At 48.0% G+C, this 22,074-nt stretch overlaps 1 protein-coding gene across 2 annotated transcripts in view; it reads right to left on the bottom strand.

The window, feature by feature from the left end:
* AP2B1 (adaptor related protein complex 2 subunit beta 1) overlaps window positions 1-22,074 on the bottom strand; it is a 58,414-nt gene that overhangs the window by 14,499 nt on the left and 21,841 nt on the right. The window contains exons 10-18 of one of the 2 annotated variants that reach the window (XM_080982876.1): window positions 21,909-22,024; window positions 20,964-21,129; window positions 18,895-18,993; window positions 16,850-17,109; window positions 15,578-15,770; window positions 7,147-7,188; window positions 5,960-6,106; window positions 4,714-4,859; window positions 3,116-3,245 (exon numbers count right to left, since the gene is read on the bottom strand). In XM_080982876.1, coding sequence (XP_080839002.1) covers window positions 3,116-3,245; window positions 4,714-4,859; window positions 5,960-6,106; window positions 7,147-7,188; window positions 15,578-15,770; window positions 16,850-17,109; window positions 18,895-18,993; window positions 20,964-21,129; window positions 21,909-22,024 — 1,299 coding nt within the window. The remainder of the gene's footprint in view (window positions 1-3,115; window positions 3,246-4,713; window positions 4,860-5,959; window positions 6,107-7,146; window positions 7,189-15,577; window positions 15,771-16,849; window positions 17,110-18,894; window positions 18,994-20,963; window positions 21,130-21,908; window positions 22,025-22,074) is intronic. The other variant, XM_080982877.1, reaches the window with a different exon arrangement.

Here is a 22,074-nt window from a genome sequence, read left to right as displayed (position 1 = left end):
AGAAGCCTTGCTGCCTCCAGCCGTGGAGGCAGAGCATAGCCATCCAGGCTAGTAGCCTGGCTGATAGCCTTCTCCTCCGTGAATTTGTCCCAACCCTTTTTCATGGAACTGTAGATTTGGAAGGGACCCCAAGGGCCATCTAGTCCAACCCCCTGCAATGCAGGAATCTCAGCTAAAACAGACCAGAGACAGGGCTTTTTTGGCCGTGGCCCCGATCTGTGCTCTGTCACAAGAGACGAGGGCCCTGCGGGACTTGACATCTTTCCGCAGGGCCTGTACGATGGAGCTGTTCCACCTGGCCTTTGGCCAAGGCACAGTCTGGCCCCCTCTCTCCTTCTGTAATCCTCATAGAACTCTAACCCACTGGTTGCCATTAATTTGATTCTGAATTGATTTTAGAATGTATTTTAATTAACTGACTGTGTGATTTTATATACACTGTGCTATTTTCACTTGTTGTTAGCCGTTCTGAGCCCAGCTTTAGCCGGGGAGGGTGGGATACAAATAAAATATTATTATTATTATTATTATTATTGGCAGATGGCCATCCAACCTCTGCTTAAAAACCTCCATGGAAGAAGAGGCCACAACCTCACAAAGGAGACCATTCCTCTGTCAAAATGCTCTTCATGATGGAGTCAGAATTTCCTTTCTTTTAACTTGAAGCCATTGGTTTGAGTCCTACCTTCCAGAGCAGGAGAAAACAAGCTTGTTCCCTCTTCCATGGGACAGGCCTTGAGATATTGGAAGGTGGCTTTCATATGCCCTCTCAGGCTCCTCTTTTCCAGGCTAAACATTTTAAAACTATCTAGGTTCATGGCCAGCCCTGCCTCCTGTGGGAGGGAGTTCCATAGTCTAACTATGCCCTGCATGATGGGAGGACTTTATTCTATCTGTTCTGAATCTTCCAGCATTCAGCTTCATTGGATGTCCACCAGTTGTAGTGCTATGATAGATAAAAGTATTTCTCCACCTATCTATCCATGCCATGCATAATATTATAAACTTTTATCATGTCAGGTTTCTAAGAGCCCTTCTTGAGTAAGTCAACAGTGAGGCAGCCTTCCAAGAGGGTCTCTGCTGGCAAGGAGGAGGTCGGTGGGATGTGCGCTTGGACTGCAAAATGCTTTTCAGAACCATTCCTGTCAGTGGTTTTCCTCAAAATGCTTCTCGAGATCTGTGGCTTCCAGGTGTTCCAAAGGGCTGCCCCGAAGGTGAAGGAGCAAATCAGTTGTTCATTTCTGATTAAACGTTAAGAAGATGTTTCTGATGCTTTGAGCTGCCGACAGCAGAACAGGGAGCCTCGTAAAAAGGTTGGGTCCTCCTTTGTTAGGGGTTTTAAAGGAGCGGCTGGATGGTCCCCTTAGCAGGGATGCTGTCAGAGTGTGTCCATTTAAGTCCAGCATCCTGTTCCATTATGTGGGTTCAAACTCCATTAATCTTTAGTCATCGGGCCTAATCTACCTTGCAGGGCTGTTGTGAGCATACATGGGCCACTTCAAAGTCCTGCAAGGAGATGATCCAGGAAGAAACAAAGGAAAAATCCCTTCTGAGATGGCGTTCCCACATTTTCCTTTGCCGTACCTAGAGCAGGCAAGAAACCTCCTACCAGTAGTGAAGGCAGGAAGTAAATATGGAATTAGGGGGTTGACCTGCCCCTGATGTATTGCTCCAAAGTTTAACTTCCTGCCAGTGATGAGATGGGCAGAGACAACCCACATCACGGATCCTGTTTCTTCCCTACAGGAGAACCAAAATTCAGAGGCCTGGCCTGCAGCCTGCTAAAATTTGCCCACAATGTCTGCAAAACTCTAGGCAACTAGGATTCAGAGGTAGGCAGCCTGAACCTTGAGGTTCGTCGCAGGCATATTTGGGGCCTGTCAGGGTGCTTTCAGCTCCACCCCTTCCCCATCTTCCCCAAAGACATACATGCAGAAACCGCTACAGCCGCACCTCTTGGCACCAAAGCAACAGCCTCCAAGCGCCGAGGCTGCTATTTTGAGCCCCCTGCCTGAAGGTTCATTAATAAACCATGAAGGCACCAGAGAGAACAGCTGAAAGGAGAAGCTGGCACCTTAAGCAGTTAATTAACCTTGAATTTTGTTGCCGGGCGAAACCTCCACAGGTATCTGGTGCCTCTGCACTGGCCCCAATCAAGTCACACAACCAAACAGAGAGCTGGATCTGACTAGACAGGCGAGTTGCAGCCCCCAAACCCAGAGATGCGCTTTGGTCGCTGCTGCATCTCACATTTAAATTTAATTTGCTTTATTTACTTCATCATGTTTATATACTGCTCAATGGTAGCAGAAAGAACAAAACAAAAAAAAATGTCCGGGCGGAGGGGAATCCAAAGCTGGAAACAACTATTTAAAGCAGTGGCATGTGGGTGTGGCAGGAAGATGACAATCAATAAAACATTTAAACATTTGAGTCTAGTATAGTTTAGTAAAAAAATAATTGTTTACAGTGGTACCTCGGGTTAAGAACTTAATTCATTCCGGAGGTCCGTTCTTAACCTGAAACTGTTCTTAACCTGAAGCACCACTTTAGCTAATGAAGCCTCCTGCTGCTGCCGCACCGCTGCTTCACGATTTCTGTTCTCATCCTGAAGCAAAGTTCTTAACCCAAGGTACTATTTCTGGGTTAGCGGAGTCTGTAACCTGAAGCGTCTGTAACCTGAGGTACCACTGTATTTGCCAACTATGAATAGGTATCTTTTCAAAACGAGAGTGAGACCATCAAGTGAAGTTCTTCCTTCTGCCTGTGCCAAGCACCACCAAACAAAGTCACTGGATAACCCCAGGTTCCAGGTCAAGGAGAGCCAACGCAGTGCTTGCTAGGTATTGGCGGATGCCCATCAGAACCAATGGCAGGGGCTGATGGGAGTTCCGTCAACGTGTGTTTAGCTTGTTGTCAACCCTATTCTAGTTTGACCAGAGTGGGAAGGAGAGAAAGCTTGCCTTGTTCCCCAGACGGTGCTTCAAAAAGCTTGAAGATTCTGCTACAATTGCTTTCCCCTTTCCCCCCTCTGCAAACCCCAGACATCCCAGGCTCTTCTCCCCCCGGCAATGCCCCTTCCCCAATTCTCCTCCACCCCTGCCCCACTCCACACCTGGAGGTTGTTGAGAGGCTCCATCTTCATGACTGGTCCCAGAGTGTTGAGAGGAAGAGAAACATCGATACTCTGGTTTGGCATCAGAGGAGTGTGGATGGCCAGCGGGGTGCTGGGGATGACCCCAAAACTGGGGAAAGAAGATGAAAGGCTCAGCGAAAGAAGGCAGAGGATCTCTCTCTTTTTGGGGTGGGGGGAAGAGACTGAAAGAGCTGCTTTTCTGGATGAGGGTGGTTGGGGTGGTCTGCTAGTCTAGCATTCATCGTTTAACAAATATAATAAATCAGCAACAACAACAACCGCCGGCCAGCCAGATGCCTCTGGAAAGCTCACAGGAAGGCCCAGAGACACGGACACAGAAACACGCCATCCCATTAAGAACATACAAGCTTGCAGAGTGTTCCACTTGCAAGATTTAATGTTTCACAAATAGCTGTACAACGTGGGCCACGTCAGATGGGAGTCCCTGAATCTATGGCATGTGTACTCCTGCACTGCAATTTCTATTCTGATCTGAGAAGAGAAATTTACCCTCCCCTGACTCCTCCTCTTGCCAACTAATCCGGATAAAGGACTGGCAATCAGAACTGGTTTATCCAGTAAGGTCTCATATATTGCTGGACTAACTTTTTCCCCTCATTGGGCATAGGAAGTCAAAGGACAGGCTGAATTAGTTTAGTTGGATAAAACTGTATATTTGGGTAGCTGTATTTTTTATGTGTATCAAAATATAAAATATATCAAACTATAATTTATGTTAATCAAAATGTAATTATCACTTTTAGCCATGTACATAATAAAACTGTGCCAATCAGTTGTGCTTCAAGCCTCATGCCCATTTTATTTTATTATTCAATTTTCCCGTAAGAGCTATTTGCCATCGTTTGTTGTGCAAATTTGTCACAGAGAAGCAGCCTCTAAGTTCTTCCTGTATCTTGTAATGGGGAGCCTCTCTGCTAGCAGAAGAGAACTTACTAAAGGTTAAACTGTAAGTTAATATTGTCTCCCGTGAAAAGACTGAGGAGAGCCAGCTCCGGATGCTTAGAGATATTTAGTCCAATAATTGCTTTTATTCTTGTTTTTACTGTTGTTGTCTGTGTTTTTAATATCTCTTTTTATACCCATTTAATTCTATTAGTGTTTAATTACATTGTCCTTTCTATACTAGCTTGTTCTATTTTATCTGTGTAATCTGCCCTGAGTCCTGGACTTCCTCCCAGAACCAAGCCGCTTTCCCACATGCCCACCGCGTGTGTTGATTAGTTTTGCCCTGTATTAATAATTTTAATAATGTTGCTATTTCTACCCCACCCATCTGGCTGGAGTCTTAAAGATCACCAAACTGATGGAGAGGCACAAAACAAACATGAGAAATACTAGTTTTCTCAGGGGCGGGGAAGATTCAACCATCACCAAATGCCGGCAGGGTACAGCCTGGAGAGAGGGATGACTCCTGCCACCCCTGGAGAAGAGGCAAAAGGCTTCAGAGGACCTGCCTGATTCTTCCAGGAGGAGACGTCATCCTTATCAGGAATGCCCTCCAGCAGAATCAGGCAAACACACTCCAGGTAACCACCCCTGTTACTCGGCGGCCTTACCTGTTCTTGTTAAACTGAATGGCAAAGTCCGTCATGTGCTGCAAAGCTTTGTTGGTGAAGCTCATGTCCATGTAGATGTGCCCTTGCCGGTGACTGAAGGTGCCGGAGATCTCCAGGCCTTTGGCTTTCACGGCCGGCAGCCAGACCTGAAAGGTTATTGGGGAAACCGTGGTCAGTGTCAAATGGGGCTGGGCCTGGAGAGATGTTTATGTCCTGCCTTCTCCATTTCAAAGGCGGCTAGCCTCAGCAATTAAAAAGTAATCAGGTTCTGATGGCTGATGAAATGATTTTTGGATGGTTGAAAGAATCAGGATTTCTTTATTTTAAAAAAATCAACTTTCATGGGGTAGCCCAGCACAGAGAGTTCAAACCCGAGGACTTCCTGCCATTAACAGGAAGATTGTTAAGAGAGGTGCCAAAGCACCAATATGAATTGCTGGATGAATTTCCTGGGGCAGGGAGTTCCGCAGCCTGGGTGTTGCAACAGAGAAGGCTCTTTCAAGAAGGTGCCTTAAGACAGTGGGGGGGGGGTGCATCGCCGGAGGGGGGGTTCCTCCCATGCTGACCTGAGCAAATGGGGCAGGATGGCACAAGAGGAGGCCATCAAGAGTGCAGAAGATGGAGCAGACTTGCTCTCTTGTTGCTTCAGAGGGCAGGATTAGAACCAGTGGCTGGAAATGGCAGGGAAGTAGATTTTGGCAACACATATGGGGAAGCTTCCTAGCAGTGAGGGCTGTTGGGCAATTGAAAAGGCTGCCTTGGGTGGTGGTGGTGGTACGGCCTTCCCTGGAGCTATCAGGGATACTGAAGCTGTTGTAGATCCTTCACTAAGCAGGGGGTCAGGCTAGATGACCACCAGATCACCCAACACTACAATTTCTATGATTTTAATACTCAATCCATCTAGCTTGGAAGCAAACGGGCAGACAACAGAAGCGTGATTAGAGGGCTGCCATGTTTAAAAATAAAAATCCCTTTTTGCCCAGGCTTTCCCTGATAATTTGCTCTAGATTGGGTTGACCTGTTTTCCTCTCTAATGATAATTTGTGATGTAGATACTAGATTTAATGTATTATGTTTCGGGATTTTCCACAGTGAGCGGTATATAAATGATTCCAAATAACTAAATATGGAACAATGGGGAGGGGGAGTAGAAAACAAACTCAGTTTATCATAACCTAAAGAGAAACCGCCAGACAAATTGTACTGGGAAAGGTGTAATGCTGCAGCCACTCTCTGCAAGTACCGATTTGGGTGCCATGTATCCTCCGGGCGCCATCCCAATGCCGGAAGAGAGCTCAAAGAGGTCGTTGAGTCCGCTGCTGACCACGGCCGGCGTCGGAGACGGGGCGAAGGTTGCTGGAACCGATGATGGAATGAAGGTCTGCCCCACCTGGAAGCAGGAAACGGAGGAGGAAAAGGACGAAGGCATCTCAGCGTTTTGCACACAGTGGATGCCTTTATTAAATAAACCACAAACTCGGGTTATATCCTGAATATTTCAAAGCTCTTTACCGGAATCTCGTTGAATGATCAAGAGTGCCAAATAATGGATTTGCATACCAATCCGCTCTGCAAATTTAATCCCCGCAATCATCTCCCCCATCACCTTAGCAGGGTGAGCGTCCTTTGAAAACCGCCTGCCTAAGAGTCCTCCCTTCTTCTCAAAAGGCTTTGGAGGGTGGGGAGGGCCAAGGGCGGAGGGCGAGCGAGGGACGCTCAGGGGAGCTCTTTAGCCCAGGTGGTGCTAATCAGCTCTCATTTCCATTCCTGCATTCTCAAGCACTTGCAAAAAAAACAACACAAAAAGGCACCCAGGACATTAAAATGATCAGATTTGTATGATCAGATTTGTATGAATTCAGGAAGCAGAGGGCAAAGTGGGGGTACAAAACTCTGAAAGAAAGAACGGGCCCTGTACAAACCAATGAAGAGCCAGCATGGTGTGGTGGTTAGAGCAGCCTTTCTCAACCTTGGGCCCCCAGAAGTTCTTGAACTACAACTCCCATCATCCCTGACCACTGGCCATGTTGGCTAGGAATGATGGGAGTTGTAGTCCAACAGCATCCGGGGACCCAAGGGTGAGAAAGGCTGGGTTAGAGTGTCAGACTAGGACCAGTGTTTAAATCTCCACTCAGCCATGAAACTCACTGGGTGACCTTGGAGGGAAACTGCCTCTCAGACTAGCCTACCTCAGAGGATAAAATGGCGATGGGTCTTTTCCCCCAGACTACTTGGGCTTGCAGCTGAGGACTGAACCTGGAATATCCTGCAATGCAAAGCGAGGCTCCACCACTGAGCAACGGCCCTTCCTCTGAGTATTTAGGGCACCTCTGGTGTGTGTGTTGGAAAGGGCCTGTGGGAAGGGGATGGAGAGGAAAAGAGAACAGAGCATTGTGTTCCAAGGGGGTAAAATGAATGGGGGAGACTTACTGCTGGGCTGCCTCCAATTCCCCCGCCAAGGTCACTGCCAAGCTGCAAGAGAGAAAGAATCAGGGAGAAGGGGGGAAAGAGAAAGGGGGGGGGGAGTTCATTTCAGCGAGGTTGTCAGGTGCCAGAAAAACAAAGGACCCCAAGAAGTGCTGCAACACCACACGCCCCGTCCCTTTCACCGTGAGCAGACTAGTCGCCCAGCAGGAGCATCGATATAGCAAAGGCGAGGACAGCCACGAGCCTGAAACCCCAAAAAGTCCACAGGGAGTAAAAGCTGAATCCAGGCAAAAGCAAGGAAAATGCAAAATGTGGACACTGGCCATAGAGAGATCTTGTAGGCATGCTCTGGACAACCAGGAGATCTGCTGTACCAAAGCGACAGATTTTTAAAGAAGCGTCACCATATTTGTCCAAGTTGTTCCTAGATGACCACCTGCATCTGAACCCGTAGAATTTGTATTCCTCCAGCAGAGATGACACACCCACCCAGTTATGACTTTATAGAGTACAACTGAAGTTACAGTGAAGGCTAGGTGACCAACACAAGAAAGTCCCTGCGATGCTCTTGGGCGCAGTTAGCAACTTTACTAAATTCAAGGAAGGTATGGGTCGCAATTGCTCCTAGGCATGAGGGCAGTGTGCTCCCTTCTGAACACCAGCTGCTGGAAGCCACAGGAGGGGAGAGTGCCCTTGTGCTCAGGTCCCGCTTCCGCGCTTTCCAAGGGACATTCCTGCACTGCAGAAGGTTGGACTAGATGAGCCTTGGAGTCCCTTCCAACTCTACAATTCTATGGTTCTACCTGGTTAGTCACTGTCAGAACAGGGTGCTTGGCTAGATGCCATGCCCCCCCCCCCCCGGCCTGATCCAGGAGACAGGTTCTTCTTATGCTGTTCTACTGAAATGTGTGTTGCAGAGTTCCTAGCAAATGGTCAGGCCTGGCTGATGGGGAGCAGAGTTGCCTTATACCGTATTGGCCCGAATATAAGCCCCACCACAAATAAGCCGCACCTTTAAAATTCAAGGGGAGTGGGGAGAAAATACCCGAATATAAGCCACTACCTTAAAATTTAGCATGCACTCACACCCTTAAATGGCAAATGTAGAAGAAAATCCTACAGCAATATCGTAAAAGCCAATTTTTGTAAGGTTGCAAATTTAAGCCGCACTTTAACTTTTCACGGACGGAATTTGGAAAAAAAAAGTGCGGGTTATATTCGAGCCAATACGGTACTAAGTCAGGTGCCACTGCTCCTTCTACCTCAAAGTACAGTATACAGCAAAGGCCAGAGAACCTCAGGCCCTCCGGTCTCCTCTATCTGGCCCTCGGGACTCTCCCCAGGCCACCCCTTCTCTCCACCCTTGCTCTGCCCCCTTCTCAAGTGCTTTTGATTGGCTGGAAAGTGAACTGTAGTCCCGTCTCTTGCTTGAGATGATTCATGTGTGTAAAAATCCCTGGCTTTTGTGTGGCTGGAGTGCAGATTAAGGGCCACATGGGCCGCTCCACCCACTTCTGCATCTGGCTCCACCCACTATTACCTTGCACCTCCCAGAAAGCCGCTCAATGAGCCAAAGGGGTTCCCTGCCCTGACTGCACCAACAGGAGTCACTGTTTCTGGCAGGCGGAATTTCCTGGAATGAACCTGGGCCCACCAGCTTCATGCAAGGTATTTGCTCTGCGACTGAGCTACAGTCCTTCATTACAGCCAGCTGAGCGCTGTATTTCCAGAGGGGGGAAATATCTGAGCACTTATGCATTTACGACTCCCTCTTGCAGTCGTAACCGTGTGGGGCTATTGCCTCGTTTCAATTTATTGCCGCATTTGCAGGCTGAACGGGAGGCTTGCCTTGTGTGGAGAAGGCAGCCCTCCTAAGGGAAAGAGAGGAGCCCCCGGCAGATTCATTCCCAGCCATGGAGGAGTCAGAGGTGCCCCCCCCCAGGGGCCTTCAGGAGTGTTCCCTTGTGAAACAAGGAAGGGGGAGGGTGGAAACAGCGAGCAAGCTTCTTATCAGCAAGCCTCTTACATAAAAGCAGTGTCAAAACAGCTTGTGAATAATTCTGCATAATAGCACCAGATGTTTTTATCTGCCTTTCATCGGTTCCTGCGCCAAGATTATCTCAAAAAGAGCCACGGGGCTGGGAAGCCGACTTTGAAAGAGACAATCACAGCTTCTCGTTCATTCACATAATAATTATAATTTTTACACACACACACACACACACACACACACCTCTTCCCCAAGCTTTGTAGATCTGGCTGAAATAGGGGAAGGGGGATTCCTGGAGACCCAAGTTTCCCTACAAGAAACTTGTCTGGGGTTTTAATAGGTAGCCTTATGGCATCTAAACAGGGCACTGGCCTAGTGAGCCTCTTGGGACTCTGTGTGTGTGTGTTTGAGCTTCAGAGTCCTTTTCCAGCCCCAGAGGGCAGAAATGTCAGCCCTGTGTGACTGGCAGGCAGCATAAACACTTCTGGATTGGTCCAGCCCACCAAAAATATTCAGAGCCCAAACACCTCGAGAGCAGCAGGCTGGGGGGAAGCTGATTGGTTATGGGCCGGAATGGTCTGACTACAAGACAGCAAAGTACTGTCCATGGTGCTGAAGTGGCTGGGAATCTTGTTGAGCAGTTTCCTTTGGTGACAATTACACCGTATGTTAAAGCCCCATTATGCCACTTTCAAAAGTCATGTCTTCCCCCAAAGAATCATAGACGCTATAGTTTGTTCAGGGTGTCAAGAGTCATCAGTCCCCTATTCCCCTCCCAGAATTTCCTGGGAAGAGGGATTGCTAAACGACTTGTTTCCCCAGAATTTATTTCTACAGCCACTTGCAATTCTCGCTCTTAGGTAAATCCCAAACTTTTTAAAGCCATCCTTCCCCAAAAGGGAATCATGTAACTTCCCAGTTTTGAGTCACGAACATTCTTGAAGCTGCTAACAAAAAGGATGCAAATTCCTTATGTTCCTTCTGGACAATAAATGACATACAGTGGAGCAATATCAATGCTGAATCTAAGGGAACTTCATGTCTCAGTATTTCTGCTATTCTAATAACCACAGCTGCATGTCCACCACATATGGTAACATGTTCCATTCTGCTTTTTCATTTGTTTCTAATGATTTAATACTGTTGGTTTACTGCCCTAATAATATCATCTGTTTTGAAGACTGCACGCTGCTTAAGAGATTTTTAAAACGTGAAGCGGTTTATAAAAGCTTTCTAAATAAATAAACGATGTGCCTGGAGACAAGCAGTCAGGTCATGCATCCACAGCAGTGACCAGAGGAGGAATGACTGCTGGGAGGAGCGCAGAGAGAAGAAACACCACACTGCATCTGCAGCAATACAACCGGACACCTTTGTCTGCCCCAGCTGCAACAAAACATGCCTCTCCCTTATCAGTCTCTACAGCCAAAGCAGGTGCTGCAAACTGCCAACAAGTTTGACTTCACATCCACTTCTCTATTGTCTCCTGAGACAGACAGATGCCAACAAAGAGAAATGATGGCAGGTGCTTGAGTCAGCAGGGGACATTTCTCGGCTCCGTTCCCACAAGACAGGCTGCCCCAGGAACTCGTTCCAGCAAAATTCTCCTCCACGCTAATGCAGTTTTACTCCGGGCATCTGCCTTCTCCGGATTCCTATCTAAGAGCCATGTGTGAGGCAGGCAGGCAGGCAGGCAGGCAAACAAGAAGGCAAGCACTCTTCTGCTGAGGCGCTGCCAAGATCCTGCAATGTTACGTGAGGGACGTGGCGCCTCTAAGTCCCAGCCGGGATGAGAAGCAAGGTGGAGCTAATAACAGAGAGAAGCGCCGGGGAGACCTGCCGTTCAAAGGCTCAGCCATCGGGGAGGGCCAGGGCAGCCGGAAGACGCAGAGCCCTTAATGGAAGGGCTAATGAGTGACAGGGCAGCGCATCTGCTCGCAAGCAGCACATCGGCAGCCGAGAGAGCTGACAGGAAGCCTCAGAGCGCCTCCTCTCCACGGAGCTTAAAGCGGAGTCCGAGTGGCAGGAGGCAACAAATCATTTCCTGAGCAGAGTCCAGACTGGGGGGCAACCAGACCGCAGCTCAGAATGAAAACAGGGCTCTGCACACATTGCGGCTCTGCAGGCAAAGTGCGTTGTGGAACAGGGCGCTAAAACTTTAGCGCCCTGGAAAGCGTCACTGGCTTTCACTTACTTATTAGTTGTATTTACAATCCCCTTCCTCCCCCTCCCCAAGATCGTCCTAGAGCGGGTTTCGATAATAATCACAATCAAAACCAGCAAAGATCCTAATAAAATCATGAAACTAAATCAATAACAAATCTGACAAAGCATTTAACGCACAAGTTTCTAGCCCTCAAGGCTGCAAAAATATGCATTAAAATGTGTTGGCAGCATTTCTATAAGTATTAGAAGCTGGAAGGAGCTGGGACAGAATGTGATTTTCAGTGGTTGAAGGAACAGAAGCATTTTCATTTTGCTTATTTACGTCTTACTTTGCTGATTTATTAGATGTAGATTTTTATCAGACCAACTAAAGCAGTTGTTCCCAAAATTTGGGGGGCCACTGCTGCCTTGGTTACATAAACCTGCCTCTCCTGGCCCAAACCCTACCATGTTAAAAACATTATTCAGAATGGAGATTTGCACAGCCCACTAGGGAAGATGATAAACACAATAAAATTCAGAGCAGGGACAATTAATTGCATATTTATTCAAAATCCAATTAAAACTATTTAGTTTAATCCATCCAACAAAATAGATGAACTTGATCCAGGGACGCCGGCTTTTCAAAGTCTGATAGTCACTTGCACTTCCAGCACCCCACCCCACCCAGTACACCCCACCCTTGGGAGCCAGCACTGTCTGCTTTGGGAACCACTGAACTAAACCAAAAATAAAATGCAATGCCCCCCTCTCCTTGCAAAAAATAAATCACAGCATAATAAAAACAAGATGCATTGGCTAAACACCGAATACCTGCCTAAGCAGGAAGCTTTCTGACATATGGCAAAACACCCTGGTGGGGGGAGGAGAAGGAAACTGAGCCCCGTCTAGCTCTGCGACCTTCTCAAAAGTTAGCATAAACCAAAGGCAGTGCAAGGCAGTGTGCGTTCCTGAATAAAAGATGCAAACGCAAAATTATGCAAAAAAAGGTTTCCCCAATCTGCATAACTGACACACGGTCACAGAACTCCCCTTCTCCTGGCGCAGAATTTTAATGATTTTTAGGAGAACTGCCACTCTGGATTAGACTCTGGATTAGACTCCAGTTCCTTCTAAGCCTGTCTGGCCCTGTTTCCCAGCCCCCCCCCATCTCCTCCAAGAGGAGCTCCATTAGAGCGGATGAGCTTCCCTGAAGGATGGCTCGCTCTCGGCTGCTGATCTTGCCTTCCCTCCTACAGCCTGCCAGAGAGAGCTTTGGGGATGCTCTCAGGCGCTTGGTCAACAGCCCCTGGGAAAAGACTGGCCCGCTGTGTTTTGGATTGCACTTTTCCACTTTGTTTTTAACCTTGTGCCTTTCTTATTGCGCTTGTGAGAGGGAGGGCGGGGCAGGGGAAATAAAATATTAACAGCAAGAAGACCGTGTCTCCTACAAGTATCTCCCAGAATCCTCTGCTAGAGCACATAAGGTCTCTTGGCAAAACAACAGAGGAGGAAAGGGTTCCTGGCACTACAGAGTTCGAAAGCCTGGGTGACCTTGGGCCACTCACTGCCTCTCAGCCTGGCCTACCTCAAAGGACTGCTGTGGAGATTATGTGAGGAGGGGGAGAACCATGTACACCACCTTGGACTCCATGGAGAAAAAGGTGGTGCTATCAATGCAATATATACCGTATTTTTTGCACCATAACACTCACTTTTTCCCTCCTAGAAAGTAAGGGGAAATGTCTGTGCGTGTTATGGAGGGAACAACTACGGGTGGGGGGGGATCTGCTGCAGTCGTGAGCAGAGGATCCATGGTTCCCCTTCCTTCCCTCCTCCGTGGCTCGCTTTGAAACAGCAAAGCGGGAGAAGAGCCGCTGAGTGGGGAGGAGAGAGGGACAGAGAGCCTGCTTCTTTAAAGGAGCAAAGTGGGAGAGGAGAGGAGCCGCTTACACTCGTGTAAGCGGCTCCTGTCCAGTTGGTTCCTTTAAAGCAAGCAGGCTCTCTGTCCCTCTCTCCTCCCCACTCAGCTCGCTACATAGCAGCAAAGTTTTTCAGCTCGCTAAGCCAGGGATAAGCAGGGAGGAGGAAGAAAAGCAGAGCCTGCTTGCTTTAAAGGAGCAAAGTGGGAGAGGAGAGGAGCCTTCTCCCCTTATACCCCTCTTCTGCATTATTAGCAGCATCCTTCTCCACCCACCCCACGCGTGCTCCTTGTCCCTTGAGTGCTCTTCCTTCCCTCCCCACTTAAAACGTGGTTACAAAGCACGGATCCACATGGATCCTCAGGATTTTTGCACTGGGTCACCCCAAATTCACCATCAGATCACATGGCATGTCCATGGCTACATCTTGCACCAAAAAAATCACACACCCACTGTTGCCTGGGGCCGCAGTGGTGCAAAAACGTGGTTACAAAGCATGGATCCACATGGATCCTCAGGATTTTTGCATTGGGCTACTCCAAACTCACTGTCAGATCACATGACTGTGGCCACAGCATGAACCACAAAAATCATACATCCACTGTTTCGTTTAGAATATTTTTTTTCTTGTTTTCCTCCTCTAAAAACTACGTGCGTGTTATGGTCAGGTGCATGTTATAGAGTGAAAAATACGGTATATATAAAATTATGTCACAGCACCCTTGTCTCTGAGAACAGCACTGAATATCCTAGTACTGTGGTTGGGCTAGAAAGCAGATCTCAGAGTGATTTGCTGTAGATCTGCAGTAGATTCTGACTCCCCGTTGTTTAAAAATAGCAACAACAACAAGGCTCTGCCCCTCCACCGCCCCCCTCTGCTTTCTAAATTATGCAGTTGAAATGAATAAAGCTTGAGGGGGGAACCAAGAGCCCAGTTTGGGTGTTGAAAACAAACCCTTTACTGAGCATGCACTCAAGTAAGGCGCCCTGTTCCTTAAATCCGAGGGTATGTTACACCCCCGCCACCTCCAGCATTTTGTACCTGGCTGCGATTGGAGGATCTTGGGGTTCTAGTAAAAACCAAATGCAAGACACCGAAGAAGAACCTGCAAGGCTGAAGTTTGCACAGCTACAAAGAAGGCAAGATGGATGCAGAGAACCGGGAGCTGTGTTTCCCTCCTCCTCCTCCTCTCTAAAGAACATCTCGTCCAAAAATTAGGTGCATGACATGATATCCTCATGCTCCATCTTCCGCACCTTTTGCTCAGCTCCAGGGTCTAGCCAGGACCCTCATGGGTCTGATGCCACTTTAAACAGTTATGGGAAGTAGAGTTTGTTCAGGGGGCTGGGAGTTGCTAGGAGACTCCTGTTGCCCTCCCAGAGCTCCCTGGGAAGAGGGATTGTTAAGCCACTCTGGGAACTGCAGCTCTGTGGTGGGAAAAGGAGCGTCCCAACAACTCTCAGCACCCTGAACCAACTACAACTCCCAGGATTCTTTGGGGGAAGCCATGACTTCTTAAAAGTGGTAACGCAGTACTCTAAAAGTATAGTGTGAATACAACCTTTGGCAGCTCAGGTCCCAGCAAGACAGAAAATTATATTCTTTTAGAACCAGGGAATCTGTGGCCCTCCAGATGCATTTGGACTCTGGCTCCTTTTGGCCTCAGTCAACATAGCCAACAGGCAGGAGATGATGGGAGTTTAAGTCTGGCAACATCCAGAGGATTCCCCATTTATTCAGGTTCATTCAAGCAACAGTTCCCAGAATTTTCTGGGGGAAGCCAGGACTGTTTGGAGCAGTATTATAGGACTTTAAATGAATGGCGTGAATCTGCCCTAAATAGATTCTTGTTCTAGAAAACAGGGGCCCTTGTTGGAGCAAGTTGCTCAGGAGGAGCTCTCCATGGTGCTGAAGCAGCTGACCTGCCTTTACCCTGTGGGCTCCTGCACGAGACCAGGATAGGACACTGCAGCTCCCACCTGCCCCAGCCAAGCAAGGTCCCAGCAACATCTGGAAGGGCCACAGGTTCCCCACGACCGCTGTGATATTTAGTTCCACTCTAAGCAGCTGTCAACGCCGGATACTGCTCCCCCACCACAAATGGAGGGCAGGGATAGAGAGAGGTGGCAGCTTTGTTCTTGCTGAAATGGGGAAATCTGAAATGGGGCAAAGAAGATCCCTGTGGCTCCCACTTTCTGTGGCGCCTGCCTGGACCCCTTCTCCCTCCCCTGCTTCCTGCTGCTTAGCACAAAGGGAAGCAGGTAGCAGTCTGGATTTTTTAGTTATGCAGCTAGCCTAGAGACTGACAGCTTGGGGACTCCAGGGCCAAAGCAACTTGACCTCCAGCAAAATAAAGTTCAAAAGCGTTCCGCTCACCAGACTATCCAGCCCTCCTCCAAGAAGATCCACAGCCCCCATCTGCATGGAAGACACCTGGGGCACGTTCACTGGTGGGCCGAGGTCAAGGTTCAAGAGGTCACCCAGGAGGTCGCCTTGGGAGGGGATCACCTGAGGCTGCTCCAGGTTGGTGGTGGTCGTGGTCCCCATCGGGCTGTCGCCTGCATCAGTGCTGCACAGGAAAGAGGGTAAAGGGAGGTATTAGTTTAGTGCCTTTTTAGAAAAGGATGACATGGGGCGTAGGAACTTCTGCTGCAAAATGTCTAAATTAGCTTTGCAATGCCTCATTAGCCTTGCAGGGGGAACACAGGGGAAAGGTAAGAGCTGCAACGTTCCAGCTTATTTTTATTCACTTGCTTATTACCATAGGTAAAGGTAAAGGGACCCCTGACCATGAGGTCCAGTCGTGGCCGACTCTGGGGTTGCGGCACTCATCTCGCTTTATTGGCCGAGGGAGCCGGCGTACAGCTTCCGGGTCATGTGGCCAGCATGACTAAGCCGCTTCTGGCGAACCAGAGCAGCGCACGGAAACGCCGTTTACCTTCCCGCCAGAGCGGTACCTATTTATCTACTTGCACTTTGACGTGCTTTCAAACTGCTAGGTTGGCAGGAGCAGGGACTGAGCAACGGGAGCTCACCCCATCGCAGGGATTAAAACCGCCGACCTTCTGATCGGCAAGTCCTAGGCTCTGTGGTTTAACCCACAGCGCCACATATTGGCCTGAATATAAGCCACACTTTTTTTCTAAATTCCAACCGTGAAAAGTTGAAGTGCGGGTTAAATTTGCAACCTTACAAAAACTGGCTTTTACGGGACTTCTGGTGAGGCAAGATGGCGGGCGCCATGGCAGCGCGTAGCTCCTAGGACCACCAGCACCACCATAAGACACCATTTTAAAGGAGCAGCTTATATTCAGGTATTATCTTCTTTTCTTATTCCCCCTTGAATTTTAAAGGTGCAGATTATTTGTGGGTGCGGCTTATATTTGGGCCAATACGGTATATAGAAGCAAATCCTGCCCAGGAACTCACTAGGATGATGGCAAACAACTGCTACACACGTGGCGTGGGGTGTGTGTACTGGACTCTGGCTAGGTTCACACAGGATTAACTTCACATAGGATGAATGTGGCTGTGAGGGATCTCGGCGATTGCATTCTGACTGCCTGAGCCCTTAGGAGATCTGCCGCCGGTCCATGTAAGACAGAGCACTGGCCTGGCTCCGCACAAAGCAGCTCCCCAAATCCCTACCTTCCGTGGTGGATGGGCAAGTGTTTGCGGTGGATCCCGTGGCTGCCTTCCACGAAGGCATTGGGCGGCTTGTGGTACACGGAGGCCAGAGAACCGATGTGGCAGATGAGCTCGTCCAGCAGAGTGGGTTCAATCAGGTCGGTCTCTTCCGAGATCAGAGGCTTCTCGGACAAGACCACCTCCTTGGCAGTGACGGGGTCCGTGGAAAGGAGGCGCCAGTAGATATAGCCACGATCACGCAGGTCCGGGTTGTCGGAATCCTAACACAAGAGCACAGTACACATTTATTCACACGGCACCAGCCTCATGACAAATTTTAGCTTATAGATATCTGTCCTTTTGCACTCCTGACTGATATCACTCGTCCCTGATAAACTAGCTTTCTACTTCTGGTTTTTGTTTTGTTTTGCATGGAGTGGTACAGTCCACCTACCATCTCAGGACTCCACCACATTCTCCTGCATGCATAGAGCATCTCCCTTGCCTCACAGCTCTGAGGAGCTCCTGGATTTCTCTATACGGATGTTTTAAGTGTTTTTGTTCTGATTTAAAGTTTAGATTTGATTACTATTCTCGGGAAAGTGAGAGAGTGCTTGGTGGGGTTTTTCTTTCATTCATTCTTTTTATATATTTGTGCTATCAAGATTTTGCTCAGAACATTTGACGCTCGGACGTTTTTGACATGGCTGAAACAGTAAAATCCAGCCAAACTGAATGTTTCTTCTCCTGTACAGACACATATTCAAATGTGGTTGTGGAAACACAGGGCCAGCCACAGGCTGGGGAAGGACTATGAAAAATGAACAGAATATTTAAGCTGCAGCTCATTCGTTTTCAGCTTTGGATTCTTGCTTTAAAAAAAGCACACCTAGACACTCTGTTGCGGCACCCATAACCTAGGTTCAAAGTGCCATTTTAGTTCCTAGCTTTCGTAACTCAGTTCCTAACACTGGGCAGGAAGACGCAAGGAGTGTGCAATGCCACCTATTTCCTTGGAGAGCTGCACTTTAAAAAAATATATATTTACTGAAAAACTCTGGGTGTGGGAATCAGACAGGACATTACTATGAGGGCATGACTAATTTAGGTCTACCATTTTAAAGGGGTCTACTCAGAGCAGAAAATAGTTGTCTACAGCCCTCCGTTCCTATTTAAATCAGCCCTTCCTTCAGAACTAGAATCATAGAATTGTAGAGTTGGAAGGGACCAGGAGGGTCACCTAGTCCAACCCCCTGCAGTACAGGGATCTCAATGCCCAACGAGGGGCTCGAACCCACAACCCTGAAATTAAGAGCCTCATGATCTACTGGCTGAGCTATCTCACTTATGAGGAACAGAATCTTACTTTAGTCCTAGAAGGGCTACAGCTAAGCGGCAAAATGGTAATGACTGGCTGGGCACCCAGTTACTAAAATCAAAGACTTGTGGAGTTGGAAGGCACCCCCCCCCCCAAGAGTCATTCTAGCCCAACCCCTGCAAAGGAGTCCCTGGCAGATGCCCCCCAACCAAGAGGGAGAGAAATGAAGTATTTCTCTACTTCCCAATGAATCAGCAGGAACAATAACACATCCAAAGAGTCTTGTTTTGATTTGGTTTTACTTTCCCACCACCACCACGGATCGGAATCCAAGTCCCGAGACACATCAAGAAGCCAACACCGATCCAAGGATGCTATTAAAACACTGCATGACTCAGCTGAGTGGGCTTTGTAACACCGGGCGTTTGCTGAGCAGTGCAAGCGATCTATAAACTCTTGGCAAGAAAGCCCTGAGTCTGGAAGGAATGGGAAGTGATCTCAAATAAAAACCTGCTGTGCAGACTCAACACACCAGAATCCAAAGGCAGGAGGCCCTGTGCCCACAAGACACAGGAAAACACATCCAACCAGGTGTGAGTTTCGTAGGCCCTGAGATGCATCGCCATGGACAAAAATCCCAGCCACTGTTTGGCCTCTTTGCACCTGAGCCTTCCTCAATAACCCTGCAGTTTTTTGTTCTTCCCGTGTAGGAGACGGAGTCCTACACATGCCCAACCGAGAGGCTTACCTGCGTAGCCAGGCTCAACACCTGCTGGACCAGCTCCTGAGTCTCGGACGGCTTCTTCAGAAACAGTTTGACGATGGCAGTCAGCAAGGTCAGCTGCACCTGTAGCAAAGCAGGATAATGCAATTAAGAGGCAGCCCACTGACTTCCTTGGGCGAGCTTCAGGGGGCAAAAAATGGCTATTGGGATCCAGAAGGAGCCCCTTCCTCTCCCCACCTCCCAGGGTGCACCCAAGAGGCTTGGACTGCTCCCTTTTTCAGCAAACATTCTGCTTGCTTTTCCCCCCACCCTAACCCATGTTGCTATAATCCTCATTATCCTCATTCCCAGCCCCGTATCTCCCCAGGTCAGAGCTGGAAAACTCCCCTGCCTGCTTCTCCTGCTCCCTACCATTTCTAGGTCTGTTCCTTACAGCCCACAACCTCCTGGGGGAGAAGGACTGAGACTGGCAGGCTGAACTCTGAACAGGAAAGTGGCTATTAAGAGGCGAGGACCCCCAGCAACATTTTGCCATTTTTTGCAATTCTTTTTAAAAATAAGGATCTGCAACTAATGGGTAAGAGAGCATAAATAACTTATCACCCAAAAATAAATTAAATGTTCCTTCCTTTTTCCGGTAAGTCCTTTGATTTCAACAGTAGCTCACAGCATCACTGCCAAACTTTCCAAAGTGAGAGCAAGTAAGTAAAGAGGAGAAAGCGAGTCCCTGTTTAGTACCTGTTGGACATTTTTGCACATTTGGAATCAGCCATTTATCCTAATCTTAGCTGCAGAGGGCTTGTAAATAAGTCTAATGGCGTGAGTTGAAATTACTTGCAAAAGAAATGTATTTTCTATAGAAGCGAAGGCTTTAAAGGCATCTAAAGCCAAGGCATCTAATTCAGATTAATTTTACCTGGAATAATGAATAGCATTCAGTAACTCTCTGATGAGGTCTGCTACGAACCTTTGCATCAGAAAAATGAACTGGTCTGGGTCAATGTAATGTGCTACAAATATCTAGAGTCTATTTGCTAGAACTGTAGTTTTAGAAAGTGTGATCTAACGAAGCAATGTGACTGGCCTATGGGAATCAAGCTGCTAAATATATTTGCTTGGTTTTTAGTAATGAGTATTACTTTAGATTGCTTCCAGGTTTCTGGGATATGTCCTGAGGCAAAAACAGTCTTAAATATATCCAGTATGTGTGGAATAAGATTTTCTGGAAAGTGCTTTCAATAATCCACACAGAACTCATCTGGTCCTGTAGATCTACGGCTCCTTAATTCCTAAATAGTGTCTTGAGTTATTTCCCATCAACTTAATTGATCTAAAAATAATTTTTGACCTGGAGTAATTATCCCAAACTCATTAGTTGTTAAATATGGCTCTAGAAGGCCTTCAGGTGGGTTCTGGTTAGAGTAAATTCCTTTTTTAAAAATGGAAATGTGGGCAAGTCTTTGGGCTGCACCCAGTTACTAAAATGCAAGGGCCCCGTTTGCTCCTTCGAAGCAGCATGCTTTGGAGAGGGGACACAGTTCAGTGGCAGATGCCTTGCATGCAGAAGGTCCCATTTTCAATCCCCCATGGCATCTCCAGGGAGGGCTGGGAAAGATTCCCTGTCTGAAACCCTGGAGAGCCGCTGCCAGTCAGTGTAGACAACACTGAGTTAGATAGACCAAGGGTCTGATTCGGTCTAAGGCAGCTTAGTCCTAGAGTGCCTAACCCACATACAGAAGGTCTTAGGTCCTATTCTCAGCTTCTCCATGTAAGGCTGGGAATGTATTCCACCTGAAGCCCTGGAAACATCCTAACAGCCTACTGGATCAAAGGATCACCTAGTCCAGCATCTGTTCTGAAACATACCGTTGGGAAGCCTCGGCACAAGAGCCCTCTCCCCTCCTGCAACTGGAATTTAGAGACACTGGTGCCTCCGACGGTGGAGGAAGAGCAAAGCCACTGTGGCCAGCAGGCAGCTGATGCCAAACAGTGCAGAGGCATCAGAGAGCTAGAGGGACAAATGGCCCGTTTCATTCTAAGACAGTTTCCTTTCCCAAAAAAGGGCACCACAGGACTGGAGAGGGAAATATTACCTGGGTGCTTTCATCATGGAAGCCCTCCAGAAAGCTCTCCAGGAGCTCGTCCGCATTGTCAATCCTCTCCGCATATTCGCCCACGATCCAAATCATGGCCGCGCGGGCATCCGGCTCGTCCAGAGAGTCCAGGTTCTCGCACAAGGTGGCAATGATGCTCTCGTATCTGGTTCACCAAGGCAAAGTTAAGCGCTTTGCTTTCTCTACGGTTGCCAACTCCTGTGGCATCCTAAATTTTCGATTCTCTGGCTCAACCTTTTCAAGCTCCTAGTCCTCAAATTTAAGAACTCTTGCTCTTGCCTCTTCTCTGCCACCCGCTGTCAGCTGTCCCCATTCCTCCATTTGGGAGGAATCTTCAACCAGCATAGCTTTAAAATATGGGAGTGAACCCCAGCTCAAGTGAACATGTGTAGGATGGAAGATTTCCATCCACTAAGAGACAGGCCTTTTCGGAGATCCCAGCCACTCGCCCCCTTCTAAAAAGGTCTGCTTGGACCCACCACTTGTCTCCTTTTTAAAGCAGGTAAAAACATGAGAGTTTTTTTTAATCCTGATCAAACTCTGAAAACAAGGACTGAACCTCACTGCTGCTGTCAAACCACTAAAAGTTGTTTTCAGGATCCAGAAGTTGTACTTAAGGTCTTTAAAAACTTATAAATTACCTAGAAAATCACATAATTCAAAAGGAGGGTGAAAACTGAGTAAAGAAAAACAGAACACTTAGCCATGGCTCAATTTAAACCAGGTTTCTAAAATCAGCTTTCAAGTCAACGGTAATAAGCAATTGGGTTTGTTTCAAAAATGGAAGAGGGGAATTTCTGCCAGGAGAAGTGAGAAGCCTAGAAGTCCCCCCAACGCCTAAGCAGAGCTAGGACATCAACGACGGCATCAGCTGCCCCAGGGCTTTTTGCTGCAGAGGTGTAGACTGTGGGGAGCCATGCTTACTTATTGGGGTACTTGCGGAAGATGTCCCGGATCACCACGATGGCTTCCTGGACAACGTAGTTGACCTTGGTCTGGATGAGGTCCAGGAGGGTGCTGACGCAGCGCTCAGCCGATTGCTGAGAAGAGGGACAGGACAGAGGAGGAGGTCAGGGTCTAGCAGAGGCCA

This window comes from Podarcis pityusensis, assembly GCF_964106645.2.
Source record: "Podarcis pityusensis genome assembly, chromosome: 15".
NCBI classification, from domain to species: Eukaryota; Metazoa; Chordata; class Lepidosauria; order Squamata; family Lacertidae; genus Podarcis; species Podarcis pityusensis.
Note: the sequence above shows the minus strand (reverse complement) of the source record. Positions and strands in the feature narration are given on the sequence as shown.